At 46.7% G+C, this 22275-nt stretch overlaps 1 protein-coding gene across 1 annotated transcript in view; it reads right to left on the reverse strand.

The window, feature by feature from the left end:
* Positions 1-832: 832 nt before the first annotated feature.
* Positions 833-22275, reverse strand: part of ETV1 (ETS variant transcription factor 1) — a 40316-nt gene continuing 18873 nt past the window's right edge. The window contains exons 3-7 of the mRNA XM_044678845.1: positions 13509-13577; positions 11945-12016; positions 5356-5525; positions 1006-1107; positions 833-844 (exon numbers count right to left, since the gene is read on the reverse strand). Of these exons, the coding sequence (XP_044534780.1) occupies positions 833-844; positions 1006-1107; positions 5356-5525; positions 11945-12016; positions 13509-13577 (425 nt within the window). The remainder of the gene's footprint in view (positions 845-1005; positions 1108-5355; positions 5526-11944; positions 12017-13508; positions 13578-22275) is intronic.

Consider the following 22275-nt stretch of genomic DNA (forward strand, 5'->3'; position numbering starts at 1 on the left):
GAAAAGAGAGAGGAGAAAAAGAGAGAGAGAGAGAGAGAGAGAGAGAGAGAGAGAGAGAGAGAGAGAGAGAGAGAGAGAGAGAGAGATGCATTCTATTAGGATACATGAGAGCAGGGAGTCTTTTTCCCTTGTATCTCTAGGGCTTAGCATAGGGGAGTTCTAATGGGGCAACTATATTCACAGTGAAGTCCCCAATGGGGACTAACGGGGGACCTTCGATAAAAGCCGACTTTTACGCGTCCACGTTCTGTGTGTCCATCTCTCTGGCGCGGCCCCATTCTCCTCACGCTGACCCCCTCCCACAGACAGCGGGAAAGCAATGGTTCATTTTGATTACTGCTTCCCTGGCCCTGGGAGCTGGCTGGCCGGTGAGGACTAGCCGGTCTAGGGCAGGGGAAGGGCATTCTGACTGCAGGTCAGCACCTCCAGCCAAGATGGCCCTCAGCCTACCAGGAGCGGGTTTCAGAAGGAACATTCGCAGATCTGGTTAGTAGCCAGCAGACGCTTCTTTGCTAGGATGGCCACCTCTGCCCCACAGGAGGGTGGCCATTCCCACGGCAGCCTCGAGGGGAGAGGACGTGTTTCGGGGTAGGTGCCCCGAGTTCAAATCCAAGAGGCAAGAATCCCCAATTCCCAAGAAAGCCTTTTCCAGGCTCTTTCCCCAGGGATGGCCCGAGCCAGCCGCCTGCTTTCCCGCATCTCTTCCAAAGTTGCTCTCCGGAGTGTTTCAAAGCTGCGCGGCGATGAGAACTCCACGAAAACTGGGTAGCACCCAGGAAGAGAGGAAGCAAGGCCCGGGGGCTGCGGAAAGCCCGCCTCTGGGATCTGAACCTTAGCGCGGGGACTGTGAATAGCCAGGCCTGTCAGTCGGAAATCCAAGGGCTAAGCATTTGTCAAAAAATGGGAAAACCTCGTTTCAGCAAGGGCAGAAGGCGCGCTTCCAGCCTGCCCAGATGAATGCGAGGCCTGGCAGGGGGCTTCTGCACGCGCCGCGGAGGCACTCACCTTCTGCATGATGCCCTTCTCGTAGTAATAGCGGAGGGAGCGGCTAAGCTTGTCGTAGTTCATGGCCGGCCTGTTCTTCTGAATGCCCCAGCGCCGGGCCACCTGCCATGGAAAGAGAAGCAGCCTGATCCACCCGTGGCTCCCCAGCCACCCCCGAAGAGCTCCGCGTCCCGGGCTCCCCCCAGCACTTTGCAAAGTAGCTGGAGAACTCCGAACAGCAGAGGCGGATGCGTTCACTTTCTATCATTTAGTAGCTCCCCATCCCTGCACTCTCTGCTCTTTTGATATGCACCAACCACTGTTACTCCTGTTTAACAGTTTGCAAAGGTTCTACATAGAAACAATAACATTCCTAAGACCGGAAGTGCCCAGGTGCTTCCCCTAAAGGGCCGCGGAGGAGCCTTAGAACAGCCCTCAGGGCTGGGACCCCAGCAGCCCAATCCTAGCCTGACAAAAGAGCAAATGGCCGCGGAGGGGTTAAATGGCTTGTGGGTGACAGGATTTGAACCCGAGTCTGCTGGCTTCCGGGTCTCAGCTGAGCCTCATAACATCGTTGTGCAAATATTATTGCGTTCATTTTGGTGAGCAGGAAGTTCTGCCCGGAGCCCCGGGCCAACTTTGCCCAAGGTCACACGGCTAGCAAGTGGCAAAGCCACCACCCAAGGGGAGCCAGTCAGACTCCCAGAACTGCCAGTGGCCTTGTGGTAGCTGCCTTTTCTCCTTAAGTCCTCACACCGCGCCCCCCCCCCTTCCCCACCAGCCTCTACCCCGTTTTGCCAGGGAGGAAAGAGATCCCGAAACAAAGGGCTGCGCGCCCTGGATTTCCTGCGGTCTGGTACGCTTTTCCGAGCAGGCAGGCAGCCACCTCTCGGGGGCCTTTTCAACGGAGCCCTTTGTCATAGGTTTGGGGTTCGAAATTCATGGAAATAAGAGGAGGCTTTTACAAAGGGAACAGACAGTCTGCGATTCCCGAGAAGAGAAGCGCGCAGGCTTTTTCCCTACTCCTGGGGGAGATGTTGGCTTTCACTCCAATTCAATTGTATTTAGTCCGGCCCATCCTAGTTCCGGTGGATACAGGATAACCGTGAATTGGGCTTTGCTGGGCATGGGGAGGGGGAGGGGGAGGGGGAGGGGGGCATCCAACATGTTCCTGATTCACGTCAGAGAAAGGCCCCCAAATGCAAGAAGGAGCACCTTCTTACGCAATCAATCCCTGATGAGAGTAGGACAGTCCTTAGGTAGGAGGCAGCTCCTGACCTGGGCTCCCAAGGGGAAGTCACTAAGTGGAGGTGAAGGAGGAGGACATCGGAGAGGGGAGGATCCTCCCATGTGGAAGAACAGAGACAGGAGAAAAAAAAAAAAAAAGCAATAGCTCCTTCATTAGAAGGGGAGAGAGCACCTGGGGGAGGATGGGGCAATATGAAGAAAGCCTGGCAAGGGGGTGGGGGTGAGCACTTTATAAACTTTAAATTACTATATAAATGCTAGTGATATTATCATTTATATAAAATCTATTATTTATTATTATGTATATAAATGACTATATAAATGCTAGTGATATTATTATTTACATAAAACTTATTATTTGTTATTATTTATTGTTATTATTATGTACATAAATATTATATAAATTACTATATACATGCTAGTGACATTATATAAATACAAGATAATCAGGAAGGAGCCAAAGAAGGGGTTGCTAATTTGGGGGTGTGCTAGAGATCCCTTTGGAAGTCTTGTGAAGTCACAGACTCCCTCTTCAGATGATGGCTTTGCAATGCATGAAATAAAATCTGCACAGGATTAAAAGGGAGCCGATGATATTGGTCCATGATTGGCACACATATTGGCAATGCTATTTTGGAATTCCAGGCCTGGAGCTTCCTCCCCCCCCCCCAAAGGGACACCCACATTATTCTATTCCTTCACATCCAACAATAAGTCGGTGACGATTAGCTGAAAACAATGTTTGTTTTCCAGAAGAGGAAAAAAAAAATGTTTATTTTCTTTCTCTGTTACTATTTCCACATTTCCCAATGATTGCTTTTGTGTTGCTTCCTCAGACACTTGTCACTTACCAATGTGTCTTTCCGACTAAAGAAACAATGTGGTTTGGAAATATACAACTCTGTAACTTTCCTTGGCAGGTGAGTTACAATGTTGCAAAGGGATTCCATTTCCTCCAATAGGAGAGCACCACCCAAATCGCAATTAACAAACACCAAACTTCTACTTCCTGCTGATTTTCTCAAACAATAGCTGAATAGAGATAACAGTGACATTACAGCCATCTTCCCCCTAAAGCAAATATTCTGTAATTGTCCCTGGTCAATGGTCAATGCTGCCAGCAGCTAACACATGGGGCAAGCTAGGTATAGAAAGAAATATTAGTGGTTCTTTAAATTAAATCACAAAAATGGAATAAAGCATGTTTTCTAAATATTTCTTTTCTTATTGGGAAACCTCTAGAATGGGAAATGTTTTCAATGGGCCAGACCCTGAGGGAGAGGAGGAGAACCTCCTTCCAAAGAGCAGAGACCAGAACTAGGTGATCGGGGATGCTCAGCGATGCTCGGCACTGTGGACTCCTACAGACCCTCCTACAGTTTGGTACTGGCAGAGATATGGCTGTCTTCAGATGAAGGAGTTAGAGCAGTCATCATGGCTGCTCTGATCAGACAGCAAGGAACGATGTGTGTGAGGCTGTGGGTGTTCAGCCTCAGGTATGTGTCTGTGTTTGAGAGTGTGCCTGCGCATGTGTCTTATGTCACACATTATAGAGATAAAGGAGGAGGAGGAGAAGAAATCTTGCCCTCAAGGAGCCTGCACTCTGCTGGGGAAGGCAGATAACCATGAACACAACTACATGTAATATATGAGGAATGTGGAGGTGAATAGGGAGAAGAGATACAGGCAAAGAGAGGGAACTTCAGGGCTGAAAAGGGCTTCAGGGGCATCTTAGATGAATGAGAATTTCTGCAGGAAGCCCAATAAATACTCATCCAGCTTCCAGCTTCTTAAAGTCCCCTCAAAAGAAAGGCAACCACTCCACCCCCCCACCCCCCCCAGAGAAGTCCATTGTACTCTGGGATAGCTCACATTGCTAGAAAGTTCTTTTTGGTTTTGTTTGGTTTTGTTTTTTCCTCCCTGGGGTTTGTTTTCGTCTTAATGTTGCTCACATCAAGCCTGACTATTCTTGGGCTATGACTTCTTCCACCATCTCATTTTATTCTCACAACCGTCTTTTTTTGCCTTCTGTCTTGTAATCAATACTGTGTATTGGCTCCAAGGCAGAAAAGTGGTAAGGGCTAGGCAAGGGGGGGTTAAGTGACTTGCCCAGGGTCACACAGCTAGGAAGTATCTGAGGCCAGATTTGAAATCAGGACCTCCCATCTCTAGGCTTGGCTCTCATTCCACTGAGCCACCCAGCTGTCCCCACAACCCTCTTTTAAGGTGAGCAGGGAAGGCATCTCTATGCCCCATTTCATAGATGAGGAAGAGAAGGCTCATCACAGTATCTGACAGAGCTGTGATGGGCTTCTGGGAGCATTGAATCGCCTTTGGGGACAAGTCTTCTCTTAGCAAGGATTTGAGAGCAGCTGGGTGGTGCAGTGGAGAGAGCCCCAGGCCTGGAGTCAGGCTGATCTGAATTCAAACTCAGCTCAGGCACTCATCATAAAAGGAGCTGGAGAAGGAAATAGCAGCGCTCTTCAGTACCTTTTTATAAATGCTCCCTTCCATCTTAGAATCAATATTGTACATCAGTTCTAAGGCAGAAGAGCTGTAAGGGCTAGGCAATGGGGGGCAAGTGAGTGACTTGCCCAGGGTCATGTAGTGAGGAAGATTTTGAGGCCAGATTTGAACCTAGAACCTCCCATCTCTAGGCCTAGTTCTCAGTCCACTGAGCCATCTGGCTGCCTCCACTCCAGTATCTTTGCCAAATAAACCGAAATGGGGCCATGAAGAGTCAGACATGACTGAAGAACAACAAGGAAGCTTGCATTAGAAACATGGAATTGTGGGATCTCTGAGCTACAAAGCCCTGCAGCATCTGGCCAGGGGCAAAATGAGAACCATCCACATTAAGCAGCAGCAAGGCTAGTGGACAAAGCTCAGAGGCCATTGAGTGCTGGGGCAGGAGGTCTTTTACTTTACTAAAAGTGATAGGCCGGAGTGAGGCTCCGGGGCTTCTCTGCTAAGGGGCTGCTGCCAGCCTCAGTACAGTCCATCTGTGAGAGCTGGGGCGGGAAGGGAATAAGGCAATAAGAAGAGGCATTTATGAAGCACCTCCATGCATGACTCCCTCCCCTCCCCTCCCTCATTAAGCTATTAGACTTCTGGAAAACTCACCTCTTCAGGCTCGATCAGCTTAAACTCCATGCCACGGCCAGTCCATGCAATGAAATGGGAATTGGAGGGGTCGTCGAGGAGGGCCACCAAAAACTGCCACAGCTGAAGGGAACCCCGCCGCTGGTAGGTGGGGCCCTCCCGGTACATCCCTGGCTCCTGCTTGATATCTCCTGATTGTCAACAACAACAACAACAACAACAAAAACACCATGAAGCAGGAATCACAAAGCAGGAAAGCACAACCCGCCATTCCTCTGGAGCAACTGAGTGACCCAGGCCTGGCTGGCAGGGACGGGGCAGGGCTCTGGGAAATGGAAGAGCTTCCGCGTGGCCCGTTGTTCTGCTGAGAATTCTCTCCTCGCAGCCATTGGCTCAAATGAGCTCACCTGCCTGGGACTAGGCAGGAAAGAGGAACCTTTCCTAATATCCTGCTTCACTGCTCAGGGGATTCATGATGGCACCAGCATGGTTTCCCTCCACCAGAGTAGCTCAGTCAGTCAGTCAGCAAGCTTTTATCAATCACCAGCTGGGAATGGCTCAAGCACTGTGTAAATCATAGACAGTTTGGCAACTTGGGACTGAAAACTTCACACACACCCCCTACAGCCCCCCACGTCAACGTGCTGATGAACTGCTTCAGCCTTGGCCAGCCAGATCCACAGACACGCCACTCCTCCATCAGCCAGCACTCATCACCCCATCATACAAGGAGCCCTTTGTCTCCAAGAAGCCAGCCCAGTGGCAACTAGGTGGCTCAGTAGTTTGAGAGCCAGGCCTAGAGATGGGAAGCCCCAGGTTCAAATCCAAGGTCAGACTCTCTCTAGCTGTGAGACCCAGGGCAAGCTTCCCCATTGCCCAGAACTTACTGCTCTTCCACCTTGGAACCAATCCACAGCATTGATTCTAAGATGGAAGGGAAGGGTTAAAAAAAAAGAGAGAGAAATCTACATAAATTATCAGCATTTCTCTATAAGCCAAAAAAGTCCAGCAGCAAGAGATAGAAAGACATTCGTTTTAAAATAACTAGACAATATAAAATGCCCAGGAATCTACTTGCCATGACCAATGAACACAACTGCAAAACACTTTTCACACAAGGAAAGTCAGATCTAAACAATCAGAAACACATTCATTGTTCATGGATAGGCAGAGCTAATATATAAAAATGACAAGTCTATCTAAATGAATTTACTTACTTGGTGCCATGCCAATCAAACTACCAAATACATATTTTATGGAACTAGAAGAAATAATAACAACATTTATCTGAAAGAACAAAAGCAAGAATATTAAGGGAATGAATGAAAAAAATGTGAAGGAAATTAGCCTAGCAATGTGAGGTCTCAAATTGTATTATAAAACAGCAATCATCAAAACAATCCGGTACTGGCTAAGAAATAGTAAGTAGGGTGAATCAATGGAGCAGATTAGGGGCAAATGAGCTTCACAATCTGTTGTTTAATAAACCCAAAGCCCCAACCAAGCATTTGGGAGAACTAATTATTTGCTAAGAAAACTGGAAAACAGTACGGAAGAATTTAGGTATAGATCAATATCTCACAGCCTACGCCAAGATAAGGTCAAAATGGGTATATGTTTTAGATATAAAAGGTGATTCCATGAATGAATTAGGGGAACAGAGAAGAGTTTATCTGGCAGATCTACCGAGAAGGGAAGAATCTGTGACAAACAAGAGACAGAGAATATTACAAGATGTAAAGTGAATCATTTTGACTATGCTAAATTAAAAAGAGTTTATACAAACAAAACCAACATAACCAAGATCAGAAAAGAAACAGTAAACTGGGGGAAATGTTTTATATGAATTTCTCTGATAAAGGTCTCATTTCTCAAACTCACAGAGAATTAAGTCAAAGTTATAAGTCCAAGCCAATCCCCAATTGACAAATGGTCAAAGGATATGAACGAGCAGTTTTCAGATGACAAAATCAAAGATATCAACAATCATATAAAAATGTTCTAAATCACTCTTGATTTAAGGAATGCAAATGAAGCCAATTCTGAAGTGACACCTCACATCTGTCAGATCAGACAATACAACAGTAATGTGATAAATGTTGGAGGGGATGTGGCAAAATTGGGACACTAATGCATTATTGGTGGAGTCGTGAATAGATCCAACCATTCTGGAGGGCAATTTGGATTATGCATACCCTTTGATTCTATAAAACCACTACTGAGTCTGAATTCTAAAGAGAGAGAATAAAGGGGGGGCGGTGCTACTTATACAAAAATATTTATAGCAGCTCATTTTATGATGTCAAAGAATTAGAAATTGAGGAGATTTCCATTAATTAGGGAATGGCTGAACAGGTTGTCATATATGAAATGGTCATTGAATACTATTTTACTGTAAGAAATGATGAACAGGATGATTTCAGGAAAAGCTGGAAAGTAGGTACCTGAACTGATGCAGAGTGAAATAAGCAGAACCAGGAGACCATTGTACACAGTAACTGCAATATATGTTAGACTTAGCTACTCTCAGCAATATCGTGATCCAGAGCAAATCTGAAGGACCTGACAAAGAATACTATCCAGCTCCAGAGAAAGAACTCTTGAAGTCACATGCAGTTCAAAGCAGACTATTTTTTACTTTAATCTGTTTGCGTTCTTATTTGGGGGTTTTGGTTTTATATGAGAATTCTCTTACAACAATGAAATGTTTTGCATGATAACACATGCATTATCCAGATCAAATTGCTTACCATCTCCAAGAGGGGGGAGGGAAACAATTTGGATCTTACAGTTTTCAAAAATGTATGTGGAGGGGGCAGCTGGGTAGCTCAGTGGATTGAGAGCCAGGCCTAGAGACGGGAGGTCCTAGGTTCAAATCCAGCCTCAGACACTTCCCAGCTGTGTGACCCTGGGCAAGTCACTTGACCCCCATTGCCCACCCTTACCACTCTTCTGCCTTGGAGCCAATACACAGTATTGACTTCAAGACAGAAGGTAAGGGTTTTAGAAAAAAAAAATACACAATGTGTGTGTGTGTGTGTGTGTGTGTGTTTGACTCTCAGAACATCCTCTTCCACCTGGCATGGCTTATCTCATAGTACAAAATTGCATTTATTAGCAAGAAATCTTTTTGTGCAGCCTTGACTCCTCCTGGCTCCTTCCATGTCTCATGGTGTCATCACCAAATGCTGCTCCTGGCCTACACCAGTGTGGCAGCCTCATTGCAAGGAGAAAGAGACAGATAGACAGAGACAGAGACAGAGAGAGACAGAGACAGAGAGACAGAGAGAAACAGACCGACAGAGCTTTCTGACACTTCTGCGGCCAGCAGGCATCCGGAATGGACAGGCTGCCGTAAGCTTAGGGATGGAATTTGTCCCCATGCGTTTGCCAGGAAGCCATCTGGGAATTCTTCAGCGACTGACACAAGCCAAGCCTCATTTAAGGGACTTTTTCATGCACATTAACAGGGAGCTCTAGCTCGATTCATCACATGGGCTAACGTACAGTCTGTAAGTCCCGGGAGGACATGACGAATCACCGTGCCCAGGAGATGGTTTTCCATCTCTCCCCTTGGGCTTCAGCGCCCGCTTTCCCAAAAGGTGGCAAACGCCATCTCTCATCTTTTTCAAAGTCGTCACCCTGTACTTCAGCGTCAAATGTAAGCCCAGATTCCTTTTTGAAGCATCCGATCCCCAAATGTTCCCCCCGTTCCCAAACTCTTTTGGTTTAACTATATCTCTGTGATCTTCTCTGAAGGAACCATGAAGGAGAGGCATCAGAGTCACAGGATGCAAACGGGTGGGTGAATCAGGATCTGAGCCAGGGGAGGAACGGCTGGGACTGCCTGGATCATCGATGCTCTTCCATCTGCTACTATGTATTAGACACAGGCATGCATAGGCGATGGCGGCCAGGCCGATCGACTGCTGGTCAGCTCCCTTTCTTTCAAGAGAGAACTTGGTAACCTTTAGGGCTATCCAAAAACAAAACGGGCTGCTGCGGTGGAGTGCAGGGTCTCCCCAGCAGGGGAGGGAAAGCGCAAGCAGGGGCTGAAAGACCATTTGCCAAAGGGATGTAGAAGTGGTTCTTGTGCAGTTCCAGGGATTCACCCAGCTACCTATGGAAGCACCCATCCAGCCCTCTACCAGCCATTCTTGGGCTTGGAGAATTGTTTTGAGCTGATCTAGGCTAGAGCTCCAGGGTGGTGGCCAAAGGGCCGGCCATGTATGTCGCTAGAAGAGAATTCTCTGTTCCATGAGCACAGATGGTATCTGTACGAGGCCGTGCTGCCATGAATGCAGGAGGAGGGCCGTGGTATCCCCTAGGGAGGTGTCCAGCTACGCTTCCTCCTCTCCTTCCACTAAGGAAATCCTTCGGACAATCGCCATTATTCAGGACTAAGGTGAGAACAGCCCGAGATTCCCTTTGTTTGGTCACTGAAAAGCAGCCTTAAAGAAGGCCACAAAGGACAAAGGCTTGACAAGCAAGAGTCCAAGGGCTCGGCACACCTTTGTGGAGGGCTGAGCTCCAGAGCACTCAAGGCTCTTTTCCTACTCCTTCTCTTGACACTTTGATCTCTGCTTTTCCTGCTGGTTCTCACAGTCTTTCTTTCCATAGTGGGAGAAGCCGGCCCCAGAGCAGGCAGCATTGCTCAGTTGTTGTCTCTGGATCACTTCTGACTCCTCATCCATCCCTGGGGGCTGGCCCTGTGCTCAGCTAACCAAAGTTACAGAATGCTGGGGCTGGAAGGGACCTCAGAGGCCATCCCGGCCAGTCCAGCCCTGAGCCAGAATCCCAGAATCGCCACATCCTGGGAGTGCCACGGATGGAGCCACAGCCCAGAAGGGGGAGAATTGAGGTTCCTGAATTCTTCTCTCCTCCTTTTTCCCTTCTGCTATCCCCCAAACCTCTTGGCGAGCCTTCACATCTCAGAGACATTAGGGAATGGAGGGGACTGCTCTCAGGATGGGGAATGGGGCACCAGTGGCAAGTTTTGTGGGAAAGCAGCACCCCCAGGGAAGGCTGGGCTTTAAGAGCTGAAATGATGCCTCCTGGTGTGAAGTATCAGTTTACATAGGCCACAACCCCAGCTCACAAGTCATATCCCCTGCAGAGCCAGGGAAACAGCAATGACCTCTCCTAGGCTGTTACCCTCCAATGATTCCTTCCAGAATGATGTAGAGGATGAAGCAGGAGTCAGGGCTTATCAGATCTGCCCTTTCTCTGCCTTATCACTTCTCCATCCTTTGGCTGGTCCTCCCATTGGGGAGAGGACATGTCTCAAGAAAGCTTTCTCCCTCAAGGATCCCAGAGCAAACGTATGGCCGGCACCAGGGCAGGAACTAAACCCCAGAGCAGGCAGCAGAAGGCACCTGGGGCATACAGTGGGCTATTTATAAAAACAAAATGATAGTAATAGAAAGCTCTCGGTGCTTCCACCTCATCACGGCCCTGCCTCCTGAAGCCACTGCAATCAGCTAATCAGAGGGCCCCTGCTTGCCTCCTGTTGTTTGCCAATCAAGGGGAAACATGGAGCCTGCTCCAGAGAAATGTGCCATCCCTGCCTGGTCCTCCTGGGTCCCGGCTCACAGAGAGACACCAAGTGCTGGCAGGGCAGGCCTGCTGCTCATTGCCTGGAAGCCAGGGCTCCTTGGAAGAGAATGTCTGCCCAGGAGTGCAGATTGCTGTTCCCCAGGCCCCTCCCCAAATAAGCTCATCTAAACCCCTGTTGTATGCTCCACGGCTCCTCTTTTCAGGCACAATCAAGAGCTGGGAGGAAGCTCCAGACCACGCTGACACCAGAGCAACATGCTTTCAGCCTGGCCTTCTTAATTATGGGACCAGCTTCCAACGAATCTCAAATAACAAGGGGGATAGGACCGTCAGGGCACGCCAGCCCAGGAACCCCTTTCCTCTCCTGTCACCTGTCCACGAATGGAACCATTTGCTAGTTATGCAGACCAGAACTTCCAGTGGAGGACCCGGGGTGGGGGGGGGAGGGTTCTGTTGGCAGACAAGGAGGTGAGTGATGGGTGGGTGCAGGGCAGTGGTCATAATTAGAAAGTACCTGCCCGTATGCCCCAGACTGCCAGTGCCTCCTTCTTGGAATAGTCTAGCATTGCTTTGCTCTGGTTCCTGTATATGCTTAGAGAATCAGAGCTGGCACTCATATATACTGGAAGGGCTACCAAGGCCTTTACGAATATCATCTCATTGGATTTTCCCAACAACCCTATGAAATGGGTACTCAGAGGATCCCCGTTTTACAACTTGGGAAACTGAGGCAGACAGGGTAAGTGTCTTGCCCAGGGTCACACAGCTAGGAAATGTATAAGGACAGATTTGAACTCAGGTCTTCCTGAACCCAAGTCCAGCTCTATCCACCACAGCCTCTCCCCCCACGGTTGCCCTTACGCCTACATATGGTGGTTTCCCCACTTGGATGTTAGCCCTTTGTGGGTGTTTCTTATTTGGTTTTGCACCCCTGGGACGTGGAACAGCATCTTCCCCAGAACAGACACATAAGAAATGTTTGTCGACTGCCCGATCGATGGCTTCGTCCCCGTGGCCCTCCCTCCTCAGGAAGCCAGCGACAGGAAGAACGTACCGTCAAACTTCTCGGGAACCACACAGGTGTCATCATAAAACTGCTGCCTGGGGCCTTTCTCAAACATGCAACCTGCAGGCAGAAAGAAAGCGAGTGAGGGGCCCTGGGCAGAGGGAGCGCTGGGGAACGAGCTGATACCTCCGGCCTCCACGCCTAGGAGTCCCGGGGCCAAGTCTGGCCCTTCGAGGTCCTTTTCCTCAGCTGTAAAATGAACGGGTTGGGTGGGATGGCCTCTAAGGCGTCTTCCCCCACTGCCTCAATTATGATCCCATGATAATAGAGTGCCAAGCCTAGAAGCAGGAAGACCTGAGTTCAAATCCAGCCTCAGACACTTAGTAGCTATAGGACACTGGACAAGTTATTTAATTCTGTTTGCCTCAATTTCCTCATCTGTAAAATGAGCTGGAGAAGGAAATGGCAAACTTCCCCAGTATCGTTGCCAAGAAAATGCCAAATGGGGTCTTGAAGAGTCAGATGTGACTAATCGACCAAACAAAGAAAACTTCATTTGATCAATCAACAGTACCACTACCTATTAAGTACCTACTAAGGCAGTATTCAAGGGGGCAGCTAAGTGGCTCAGTGGAGAGGGTGTCAGGCCTGGGTTCAAATCTGGCCTCAGACACTTCCTAGCTGGATGACCCTGGGCAAGTCACTTAATCCTGATGGCCTAGCCCTTGCCCTTTTGTCTTAGAGTTCTTACTAAGACAAATAGTGGAGTGCTTTTTTTTTTTTAAGTATGCATGAGAAATAACAATAACAATAATGAATGATGATAACGAGCATCTAGCCAGTGCTCTAAGGATTACAAAGCACTTTAGGAAGATCAGCTTCAGAAAGCTCTGCCAAGTGTGAGGGCAAGTCCAGAAGTCCAGGAGTGAATCCAATGCCCAAGTCCAGCCCTTGAAGGGAAACAGAGTCTCAGGGGCATTCAAAAAGTGGCCCAGAGAGACCCAGTTAGGAAGTACTAAAGCCAACTTGAGGACTTCGGGGCTGACTCCATGCCCAGCGCCTGCTCTGCTGGCTCTTTGGTGCTCGGCTATAAAGAAAGCACTTTCCTCGCTGCTCTGGCAGATAAGATCCCTTTGGAGAAACCTGGCCAGTGTTAGTGGGAGCACCTTCCCTGGTAGTGCCTGGGGGGAAATTTAGCAGGGACACGGGGCCCATAGATCATCTAATTGACTCCCACTTGTTTCACAGATGAGGAGGTGAAGTAACCCCACCAGCAGCTCAAAGGGAATGAGTGTCAGAGGCATGATTTGAACTTGGGCCTTCCAAGTTTAGCACTCTTTCTATCAGAGCATGCTGAAAAAGAGAGGGAGACAGACAGAGACACAGAGACACAGAGAGAGAGAGAGACAGAGAGATAGAGAGACAGACAGAGACAGAGAGGGGGGAGAGGGAAAGGGAGACAGAGAGACAGAAAAGGGGAGAGAGGAAGAGGAAAGAGACAGACAGACAGATAGAGGCAGAGAAAGCCTGGGTCTGGGGGAGGGAGGGGGAGAGAGACAGAGTGACAGACACAGAAAGAGACAGAGAGAGACAGGACAGTGCACAGACTCACCCTCTGTTCTGTTGGGGTGCACCAGGAAGCCTTCTTGCCGCATGTAAATGGAGTGGCAGCTAGGCACTTCTGAAAGGGAAGGTAACATTGGTCAGAGGAGGGTCTGGAAGGGCAGCGGGCACTAGCTTAGTGCTACAGCAAAACCATAGATGGAAGAGAAACAATGAGCAACTCGATCTGCAGGGACACTGTGGAGACACTCAGCAGGGAGGAAGTACAAGTCATGGGTGTGGGGACACCTTGGGGCGGTGGGAAGCTGAGCTTCTCCAAGCGATCTGGAAGGCCAAACATTCTTCAAAAAGCAACTGTGCTACTCTAAAGATGGCGGTCAGGAAGTCAATGGTGACTTTTCCATACCAGAGGAAAGTGATCTCCCAGCATTCCCCACTTGGTTAGGCCCCCAGCCAGAAGGCATCCCAGATGGTTAGAGCTGGACCTAGTAGGCACTTAATAAACAATTACTGGTTGATTGATTGATCTCATGGAGCCACTTCATTTTCCAGAAAGTTCCTCTGATTAGAGCTCCAAGTCTGGGTCCTGCATTTTACAGGTGGGGAAAGAGAAGCCAGAAGAGGTTGTAAATGGCCAAGACAAGAACCCAGCCTGGAGTAAAGAATTTTCAGAGAGTAAAGTTCTACCCCGACATGTTGAATTTGAACATTGCTTATTGAAAAACATTTGATTGCCATTTAGGAACTTCTGGTCCCAGCTCTGCCAGTCATTTTCAGTATGACTTTGGTAAGTCACTAAACCTCCCTGAGCTTCATGAAACCCCTCACCTGTAACCCAGAGTTTGGACTTGTTGGTCTTAAAGATACCTTCCAGGCATGAATTCCAGAATTCCACATAAAATGTGGCTTATCATATGGACTCCTCAGTTCTGCACAAGAAAATGTTGTCAAAATAATCCTACCCTCTGCCTCGCTGACAATGTTCTAATCAGAGAAAGGAAAACATCAGAGCCCCTCTCCACTCCCAAAGGAGCTACCCAGCCTGCCCCACTCGCACTGTGCCACATGGCTTCTCTCCAGGTGAACAGGGACGAACCCAGACTTTTAACAGTAGCTAAACACTCATTAGCAATCAGATTCATGCTGCAAGAATTTCTTCCAATTGACTGGTTGGTTCCTAAAACTCTCTTCTCTTGTTTTAAAAACTCTCCACTGGGAAGCCTCCTCTGAATTTGTACTCCCGAGATGTGGGCTCACATTCCTATTTTTTCAAATGGGCTGAGTCTGTGACTTCATGGGAAAATGGAACTCCTGGTGAACAAATCCTTTCCCTCTCGATGCAGGATGGCATCCATTTGGTAACTTAGTCTCAGCGAGACTTTCTTAGAGTCACAAAGCAAGTAAATATGAACTACAGAACTAGAACTCAGTTCTCCCTGGTTCTGAGGTTAGTGTTTCTCTCTCTCTCTCTCTCTCTCTCTCTCTCTCTCTCTCTCTCTTTGTGTGTGTGTGTGTCTGTCTTTCCCTCTCCCCCCTTTATGACTCTCTCTCTCCATCTCAATCTCTCTATCTCAATCTCTCTCTATCTCAGTCTCTCTCTCTGTGTCTCTGTCTTTCCCTCCCCCTCCCCCCTTTACAACTCTCTCTCTCTTTCTCTCTCTCTCTCTCTCTCTCTCTCTCCACACACACACACACACACACACACACACACACACACACACACACACACAGAGTCCTCTTTTCAGGAACATGATACACTGAATACAAGTTAGGCCTGTTTCAGGACAGGATTCCAAGCTTTTCCGCAGGCATTCAGAAGCCTTTGTTTCTTCCTACATTCAGTCTCCCAAACTGAACCCATGGATTCTTTCTCAAGAGAAAACAAACTAGCAAACCGACAAAAATCCTCCAAATCAGAAAAAGGCACCAGAAATGATAAGGAACACATCATCCCCTGTGAACCCGCAGCCCGAAGCTGAGCTCCATCCACTCTTCTCTGGTGAGATGACAAAGAAATAAGTGAACCCTCTGGCAGAATCTGCTCCTGCCTCAGGCTCAGTGACTGGCCAACCAACCAATCGTGAGACTCCTAGGCAAGACATCTTGTCTTTTTTTATTATTATTTTCAAAATTCTTTTTTCATTATGAACTTAATCAGCATCAATAAGTCTGGCTATTCCAGGTGCAGAGACAATAAAGGAATCCCGAGTGCACCTTTCCCCAGTACACTTTGCTTTTTCTTCCTCCTCCTCCTCCCATCAATAATAACTTGGGTTTGTTTGGTAGCTTTTTTTCCTCTGATTCCTATTTAACCTGGGAGTGCTGACGCTGCCTAGTTCATCTGTTTCTTGCGGATTTCTCTGGCATATTTAAAAATGATTAAATGATGCTTTTTTTCTTTTGTGGCTGTATCATTCGTGGGCATGAGAATGACAGTGCCCCTTCTGGAGACAGTCCACATGAGGGAGAGGCACCATCTCTGTGCGCTGGCATTCCTGGCACCACAGAATTCCAGGGGACTTGATTCTCTTTTGAGTCCCCAAATTGCTGAGGTCAGTGATCTCCCAAAAGTTGGCCTGCTCAGGATTTCGGCAAGCTCCCCTGGCCAGCCTGAGGTGCCCCCTCTGAGGCCTGGGGACAAGCCTCATGAAGGACTTTGCCATCTCTGCTGGCATGCAACGGCTTTGTTCTATTCATTTTAACTCAAGGTCACAAAAAATAATCCTACCAATTGGCAGCCAGTTAGAGCGAAGCTGGAGAAATAAAGCAGCTGACCCGTTCCCTTGCCCAGTGCAGGAAGGATGCAGAATGCGACTGTGTCTCTCACTACCTGGGAGGACCCAGACTTCATCCTCCCATGTGAGAAAGGAGGACTCTGTGCACACACCCAATGGAACAGATTCACTCTGTACTGGGGACAAAACAAGAGAGCCGCTGCCCTCGGGAGCCAACGTTCTGCTTACTGCAGGGTGGACCACAGACACAAAAGAAATCCAAGGGGATCTGAGGAGCTCACTTGCACTAACAATTGGGCATTTCAGGAAAGGCTTCCAGGAGGTGGCGGCATCTGAGTTCAGCCTTCAAGGAAGCCGGGGATGCTTAGAGATGGGGAGGAGGAAGGAGCATGTTCCAAACACGGGAGGAAATCCTTTGAAAAGACACAGAAGTGGGGACGAAATGCTGGTCTGAGAAATACTGAATGAGTCACCTTCCCTAGAACGTACAGAGTGAAGGGGAAGTCACAGGGAACATGCCTGGAAAGGTAGGCAGGAGGCAAGGTGTGAAGGCCTTTAAATACCTGTATGGAGTTTGTGTTTGATTCCAGAGGAACCAAGGAGTCACTGTAGATCCTGGGGCAAAGGTGTGAGGTGGCCAGAGCAAACCTTTAGAAAGATTCTTTTGGTGGCTGGGAGGAGAATGAATTGAATGGGCAAGAGGGTGGGATTCAATTGGAAGGTCGCTGCTGCTGCTGCTCCTGCAGCAGTCCAGAGAACAGGAGACAGAGAGAACAGGGAGAACAAAGGGGTCAGGTTAGGAAGGAGAGACACATCATAGCTTCATCCTTCCTGTTAGTGGGATTGCCCCTGGGATGTTTGGGAAGCCTACCAAGGATGAAGGGACACGGAAGACAGAATGGGAAGAACGAGAGAAGCTTTGGAATATCTCTGAGATACCAGACCTAATCGGGAACTCCAGTAGAGAACTACCATCTTATCTGAAAAGTCACAAAGATCAGAAGTCTGAGCTATGTGAGCCAAAGGGATAAGTGTGTGTGTGTGTGTGTGTGTGTGAATGTATAGTTTTGTTTTGTTTTGAACCTGTCTTAGAATAACAACTAAGTACTAGTTCCAAGGGAGAAGACTACTAAGAGCTAGGCAATTGGGGTTAAGTGATTTGCCCAGGATCAAGCAGCTAAGAAGTGTCTGAGATCAAATTTGAACCCAGAACCTCCCAGCTCCAGGCCTGGCATTCTATCCACTGAGCTACCAAGCCATCTCTTGTGTATACAGATTTTAAGCTGGACAGATGCCATGTGGCTTAGTGAGCCTGAGGAAGATCAGCTCCTCAGTGCCTGGCACAGAGGACAACCTTAATAAATGCATTTCACATGTTCATGGCATTGTTTAGAGTATACCCTATCTCTTCTTTTTCTTTGGAGAAATTTCTATGATGCATCCCTTGTGTTCGGCAATGGAGAGAGCTGTAGCTACTGAAACACCAGAGAAACCTCCCAGAGCAATAGGTCTGAGATCCCATCATTCAGGGGCTCTCTTTCCCACATCTCAGCTCACCCAAAGCTAGGAGATATGTGCTTGCCAAAGATGGTCCGTAAATAATGAACTGGAGGAATTCCATGTGGACTGGAAAGACCTCCAGGAACTGATGCAGAGTGAAAGGAGCAGAACCAGGAGAACGTTGTACACAGAGACTGATACATTGTAGCACAATCGAATGTAACTGACTTTGCTACTAGTAACAATGCAATGACCCAGGACACTCCTGAGGGACTTATGGTAAAGATGCTACCCACATTCAGAGGAAGAACTATGGGAGGAGAAACACAGAAGAAAAACAACTGCTTGAACACATGGGCTGATGGGGATATTATTGGGGATGAAGACTCTAAATGACAACTCTAGGCCAACTATCAATAATATGGAAATAGGTCTTGATCAATGATACATGTAAAATCTAGTAGACTTGTATGTCAGCTATGGGGGGGGTGGAGGGGGAGGGAAAGAACATGAATCATGTAACCCTGGGAAAATATTCTAAATAAAAATTTTTTTAAAAGGTGGTCCATAGCTCAGGGGGAAACAAAGCAGCCCCCTTCTCATCAGGCTGTCATCAAGCATTTAGAGAGATACTACTATGACTCGGGCAACGTGCTAAGTACTAGAGATACAAAGAAAGACAAATGATCATCTCTGCTCTGGGGAAGGGGACCTGATGGTCATCCATCCCCAACAAGCTTCCCCTCTATCCTGCCAAGCATGTGGAGACAAGACTTTGGAAGGCTAGGCTCATCTGTGTTCCCAATCGCTTCTCTCCCTAACTTGGGCCTTTGAACCAGTCCAGAGAGAACTGAAAAATGGAGTGAAGGAGGGCTTCTCTGCCATGAAGTAACTAGTCTTGTTATTCTAAAGTGTGATCAGTTAATTTATGACTCTCCGAGTGGGTCAGACTCTAATCAGATTGTAGAAACATTTCCAAAGTGATTATTCAATCAAATGACTAACATGGTTAATTAGGAGCCATAAACATTGCTCTGAAATTCATCAAAGTAATGACTTGCCCAGAAGAATTATGGCTAATTAAATTGCCTGCTGCTTTCAAGTCTACCTTATCGAATCAAAACTCCAGCCAATGAAATTTGGCCTGGCCGCTTGATATCGTCCGACTAAATGCTCAGCTATAACTCCAAAGTATTTTAACGGGTTCAGCAGCTGCTTCAAAAGCAAAGCTTTTGCCACACACACTAAAGATGGGGATTTTCTTTTGATTAAGTTAAAGGAACAGGAAGAGAGGGGGCTTGGGACAGTCGGGTTCCCAAAGCATGGCTTGAAATCTGAAGATCACTATCTCTCTGTTTCTGTCTCTGTCTCTATCTTGAACATATAAACACACACACAGACACACAGACACACACACACACACACAGACACACACACACACCAGGTCATGGTAGAGCTTTTAAAAAGACAAGTTTATAATTTAAAAAAATATGAAAAGGGAAAAGAAAGGTCATCTCAAACTAGGATAAATTAAATCTACAATTAACTCCTTATTTTTTATTGCAGTCCTTAAATTGCAAATATTCCCAATTATTAACATGGAAGCTTCTTGACATAGGGAATGGTCTGATTCTGTATTTGTATGACATAGTTTGGAATGGGGTAGTGCTTAATCAATGCCTTTTCATGCATTCATTCATTCATTCATTCATTCATCCATCCATTGGTCTACTCACTCCCTATCTTGATCACCATTTTCTATAACTATCCAACCATACATCCAATTCAGCTCATCCAACATCTCGCTATCCATCCCATGATCCATGGTTCCATCCATCTATCCACATTGGATACTGGATGTAAAATATTTCTTAAAGCCTTAAAGTGCCTCATAAATACCAGCAATCATCATCATCATCATCATCATCATCAATCTTCATCCCTCTATCTAAACTGTGCATAACTTTCTGTTTGGCTAGTAGAGTGTGAAAAGTATCTGCACTGAATTTTAATTTTTAAAAATGGCTGAAAATGCAGGTCTGGGTCGTGCCACCTGTTGTGTGGCACAGCTGTTAAACACGGGGCCAGCAGCTCTCAAAACTTCCAAGTGAGATTAAACCAGAATTAAATGTAACTGGGTAATATGGAATAATAGACTCAAAAACTGCAATTACAGAAGGGCCTAGATGATGTCAATCTGTGGTTTTCTAAGTCGATAGGAATCCCACAGGGCTCCTTATCTCTATTTCTGTTTGAGTTTGGCACTGCTGTCTCAGAGCATTAAACATGGAGCCTTCAAGGGGTATCATCGTTCCAAAGTGAGTGGTTGAGTGTGAGTGTTTCCATCCATGGCTCTCACTTCCTTGCCCACTGAGCCAAGTCTGGCTTCCACTAGCCCCAGCCTTCAGAGGCTGTGCTGGGCATCACAAAGGCATCACTCACATCATCACAGATGTGCTGGTTAGGATTGCACAGCTGCCCTGCCCAACAAAGAAATTCAAACACAGCAGCAAGTCCTTGGGGGCCCCCATCAGCGACATCCTTCTAGTGTAGTGAACGGGCAAGAAATGGTCCCCTTGTGAACAGCCCCCTTCTCTGCCAGACCAAATGGCATGTGAGGATTCCCAGGGAAGTGGAGAATCAACAGATGAAGGCACAATGCTCTCTCCCCTTTCCTTGGCCTATACTTTGTGGATTTATGAGACTAAGCATGAAGGCTCAAGGAGCCTCCTTTGAATACATTGGTATAACCCAGAGGGATTGCTTGTCAACTCCAGGAGGGGAGAGAGATGAGGGGAGGGAGAAAGCATGAATCATGGAATCATGGAAAAATTAAAAAAATAAAAATAAAAAAGGAGCCTCCCTTGAGGTTCCTGACTTTAATAGAGGCTCAGACCAGTTCCCCAGGGCTTCACAGGGAGAAAGCAAATACTTTGCTTCATCCACGTAGGCGCCCTGGGGTCTCTCTGGCCTGAAGTTCCTGAGAATAAACAGAAAGCATCTTCTCCTTCAAGCCACAGCAACTCTACAGGCAGCACTGAAAACCCTTTGTTCTCAATACCTGGTCATGAACAGTTCAGACCAAGGATGGTCCTCACAGCCTGCAGTCTCAAGCATCAAATGCTCTGCCATATTAAATATAAGTTCAAGCAGAGCTCAAGTAATTTGTCTATTAAAACCTGTAAACCTCCTACCCTGGCCTTATCTTGCTCTTGGACTTGTGGCTCTTCTTTTAAATGCAAGAGATTATGGGAGAGAGTAGGTTTAGATCAACATCTCACACCCTACACCAAGATAAATTCAGAATGGGTGAATGACTTGAATATAAAGAAGGAAACTAGAAGAAAATTAGGCAAACACAGAATAGTATACTTGTCAGATCTCTGGGAAAGGAAAAAAAAATTAAAACCAAGCAAGAGCTAAAGAAAATTACCAAATGTAAAATAAATAATTGTGATTATATTAAATTAAAAAGTTTTGTACAAACAAAAACAATGCAACCAAAACCAAAAGGGAAACAACAAACTGGGAAAAAATCTTTATAACAAAAAATTCTGACAGAGGTCTAATTACTCAGATATACAACGAACTAAATCAATTGTACAAAAAATCAAGCCATTCCCCAATTGATAAATGGGCAAGGGACATGAATAGGCAATTTTCAGATAAAGAAATCAAAACTATCAATAAGCACATGAGAAAGTGTTCTAAATCTCTAATAATTAGAGAAATTCAAATCAAAACAACTCTGAGGTATCACCTCACACCTAGCAGATTGGCTAAAATGATAGCAGGGGAGAGTAATGAATGTTGGAGGGGATGTGGCAAACATTAATGCACTGCTAGTGGAGTTGTGAACTGATTCAACCATTCTGAAGGGCAATTTGAAACTATGCCCAAAGAGTGATAAAAGACTGCCTACCCCTTGATCCAGCCATGGCATTGTTGGGTTTGTACCCCAAAGAGATCATAGATAAACAGACTTGTATGAAAATATTTATAGCTGCACTTTTTGTGGTGGCAAAAAACTGGAAAGTGAGGGGATGCCCTTCAATTGGGGAATGGCTGAACAAATTGTGGTATATGCTGGTGATGGAATACTACTGTGCTGAAAGGAATAATAAACTAGAGGAATTCCATGTGAACTGGAAAGACCTCCAGGAAGTGATGCAGAGTGAAAGGAGCAGAGCCAGAAGAACATTTACACAGAGACTGATACACTGTAAATAGAATGTAATGACTTCTGTACTAGCAACAATGCAAATGACCCAGGACAATTTTGAGGGATTTATGGAAAAGATGCTACCCACATTCAGAGGAAGAACTGCAGGAGAGGAAACACAGAACAAAAACAACTGCTTGAACACATGGGTTGAGGCGGACATGATTGGGGATGTAGACTCGAAACTACCACCCCAATGCAACTATCAATAATATGTAAATAAGTCTTGATTGATGACACATGTTAAAACCAGTGGAAATTTGAGTTAGCTATGGGGGGGGGGGATGTTGGGGAGTGAAGGGGAAAGTAAGAACATGAATCATGTAACCATGGAAAATTTTTCTAAAAACAAAAAAAAT

Source organism: Gracilinanus agilis, chromosome 5, assembly GCF_016433145.1.
Source record: "Gracilinanus agilis isolate LMUSP501 chromosome 5, AgileGrace, whole genome shotgun sequence".
In the NCBI taxonomy this organism is placed as follows: Eukaryota; Metazoa; Chordata; class Mammalia; order Didelphimorphia; family Didelphidae; genus Gracilinanus; species Gracilinanus agilis.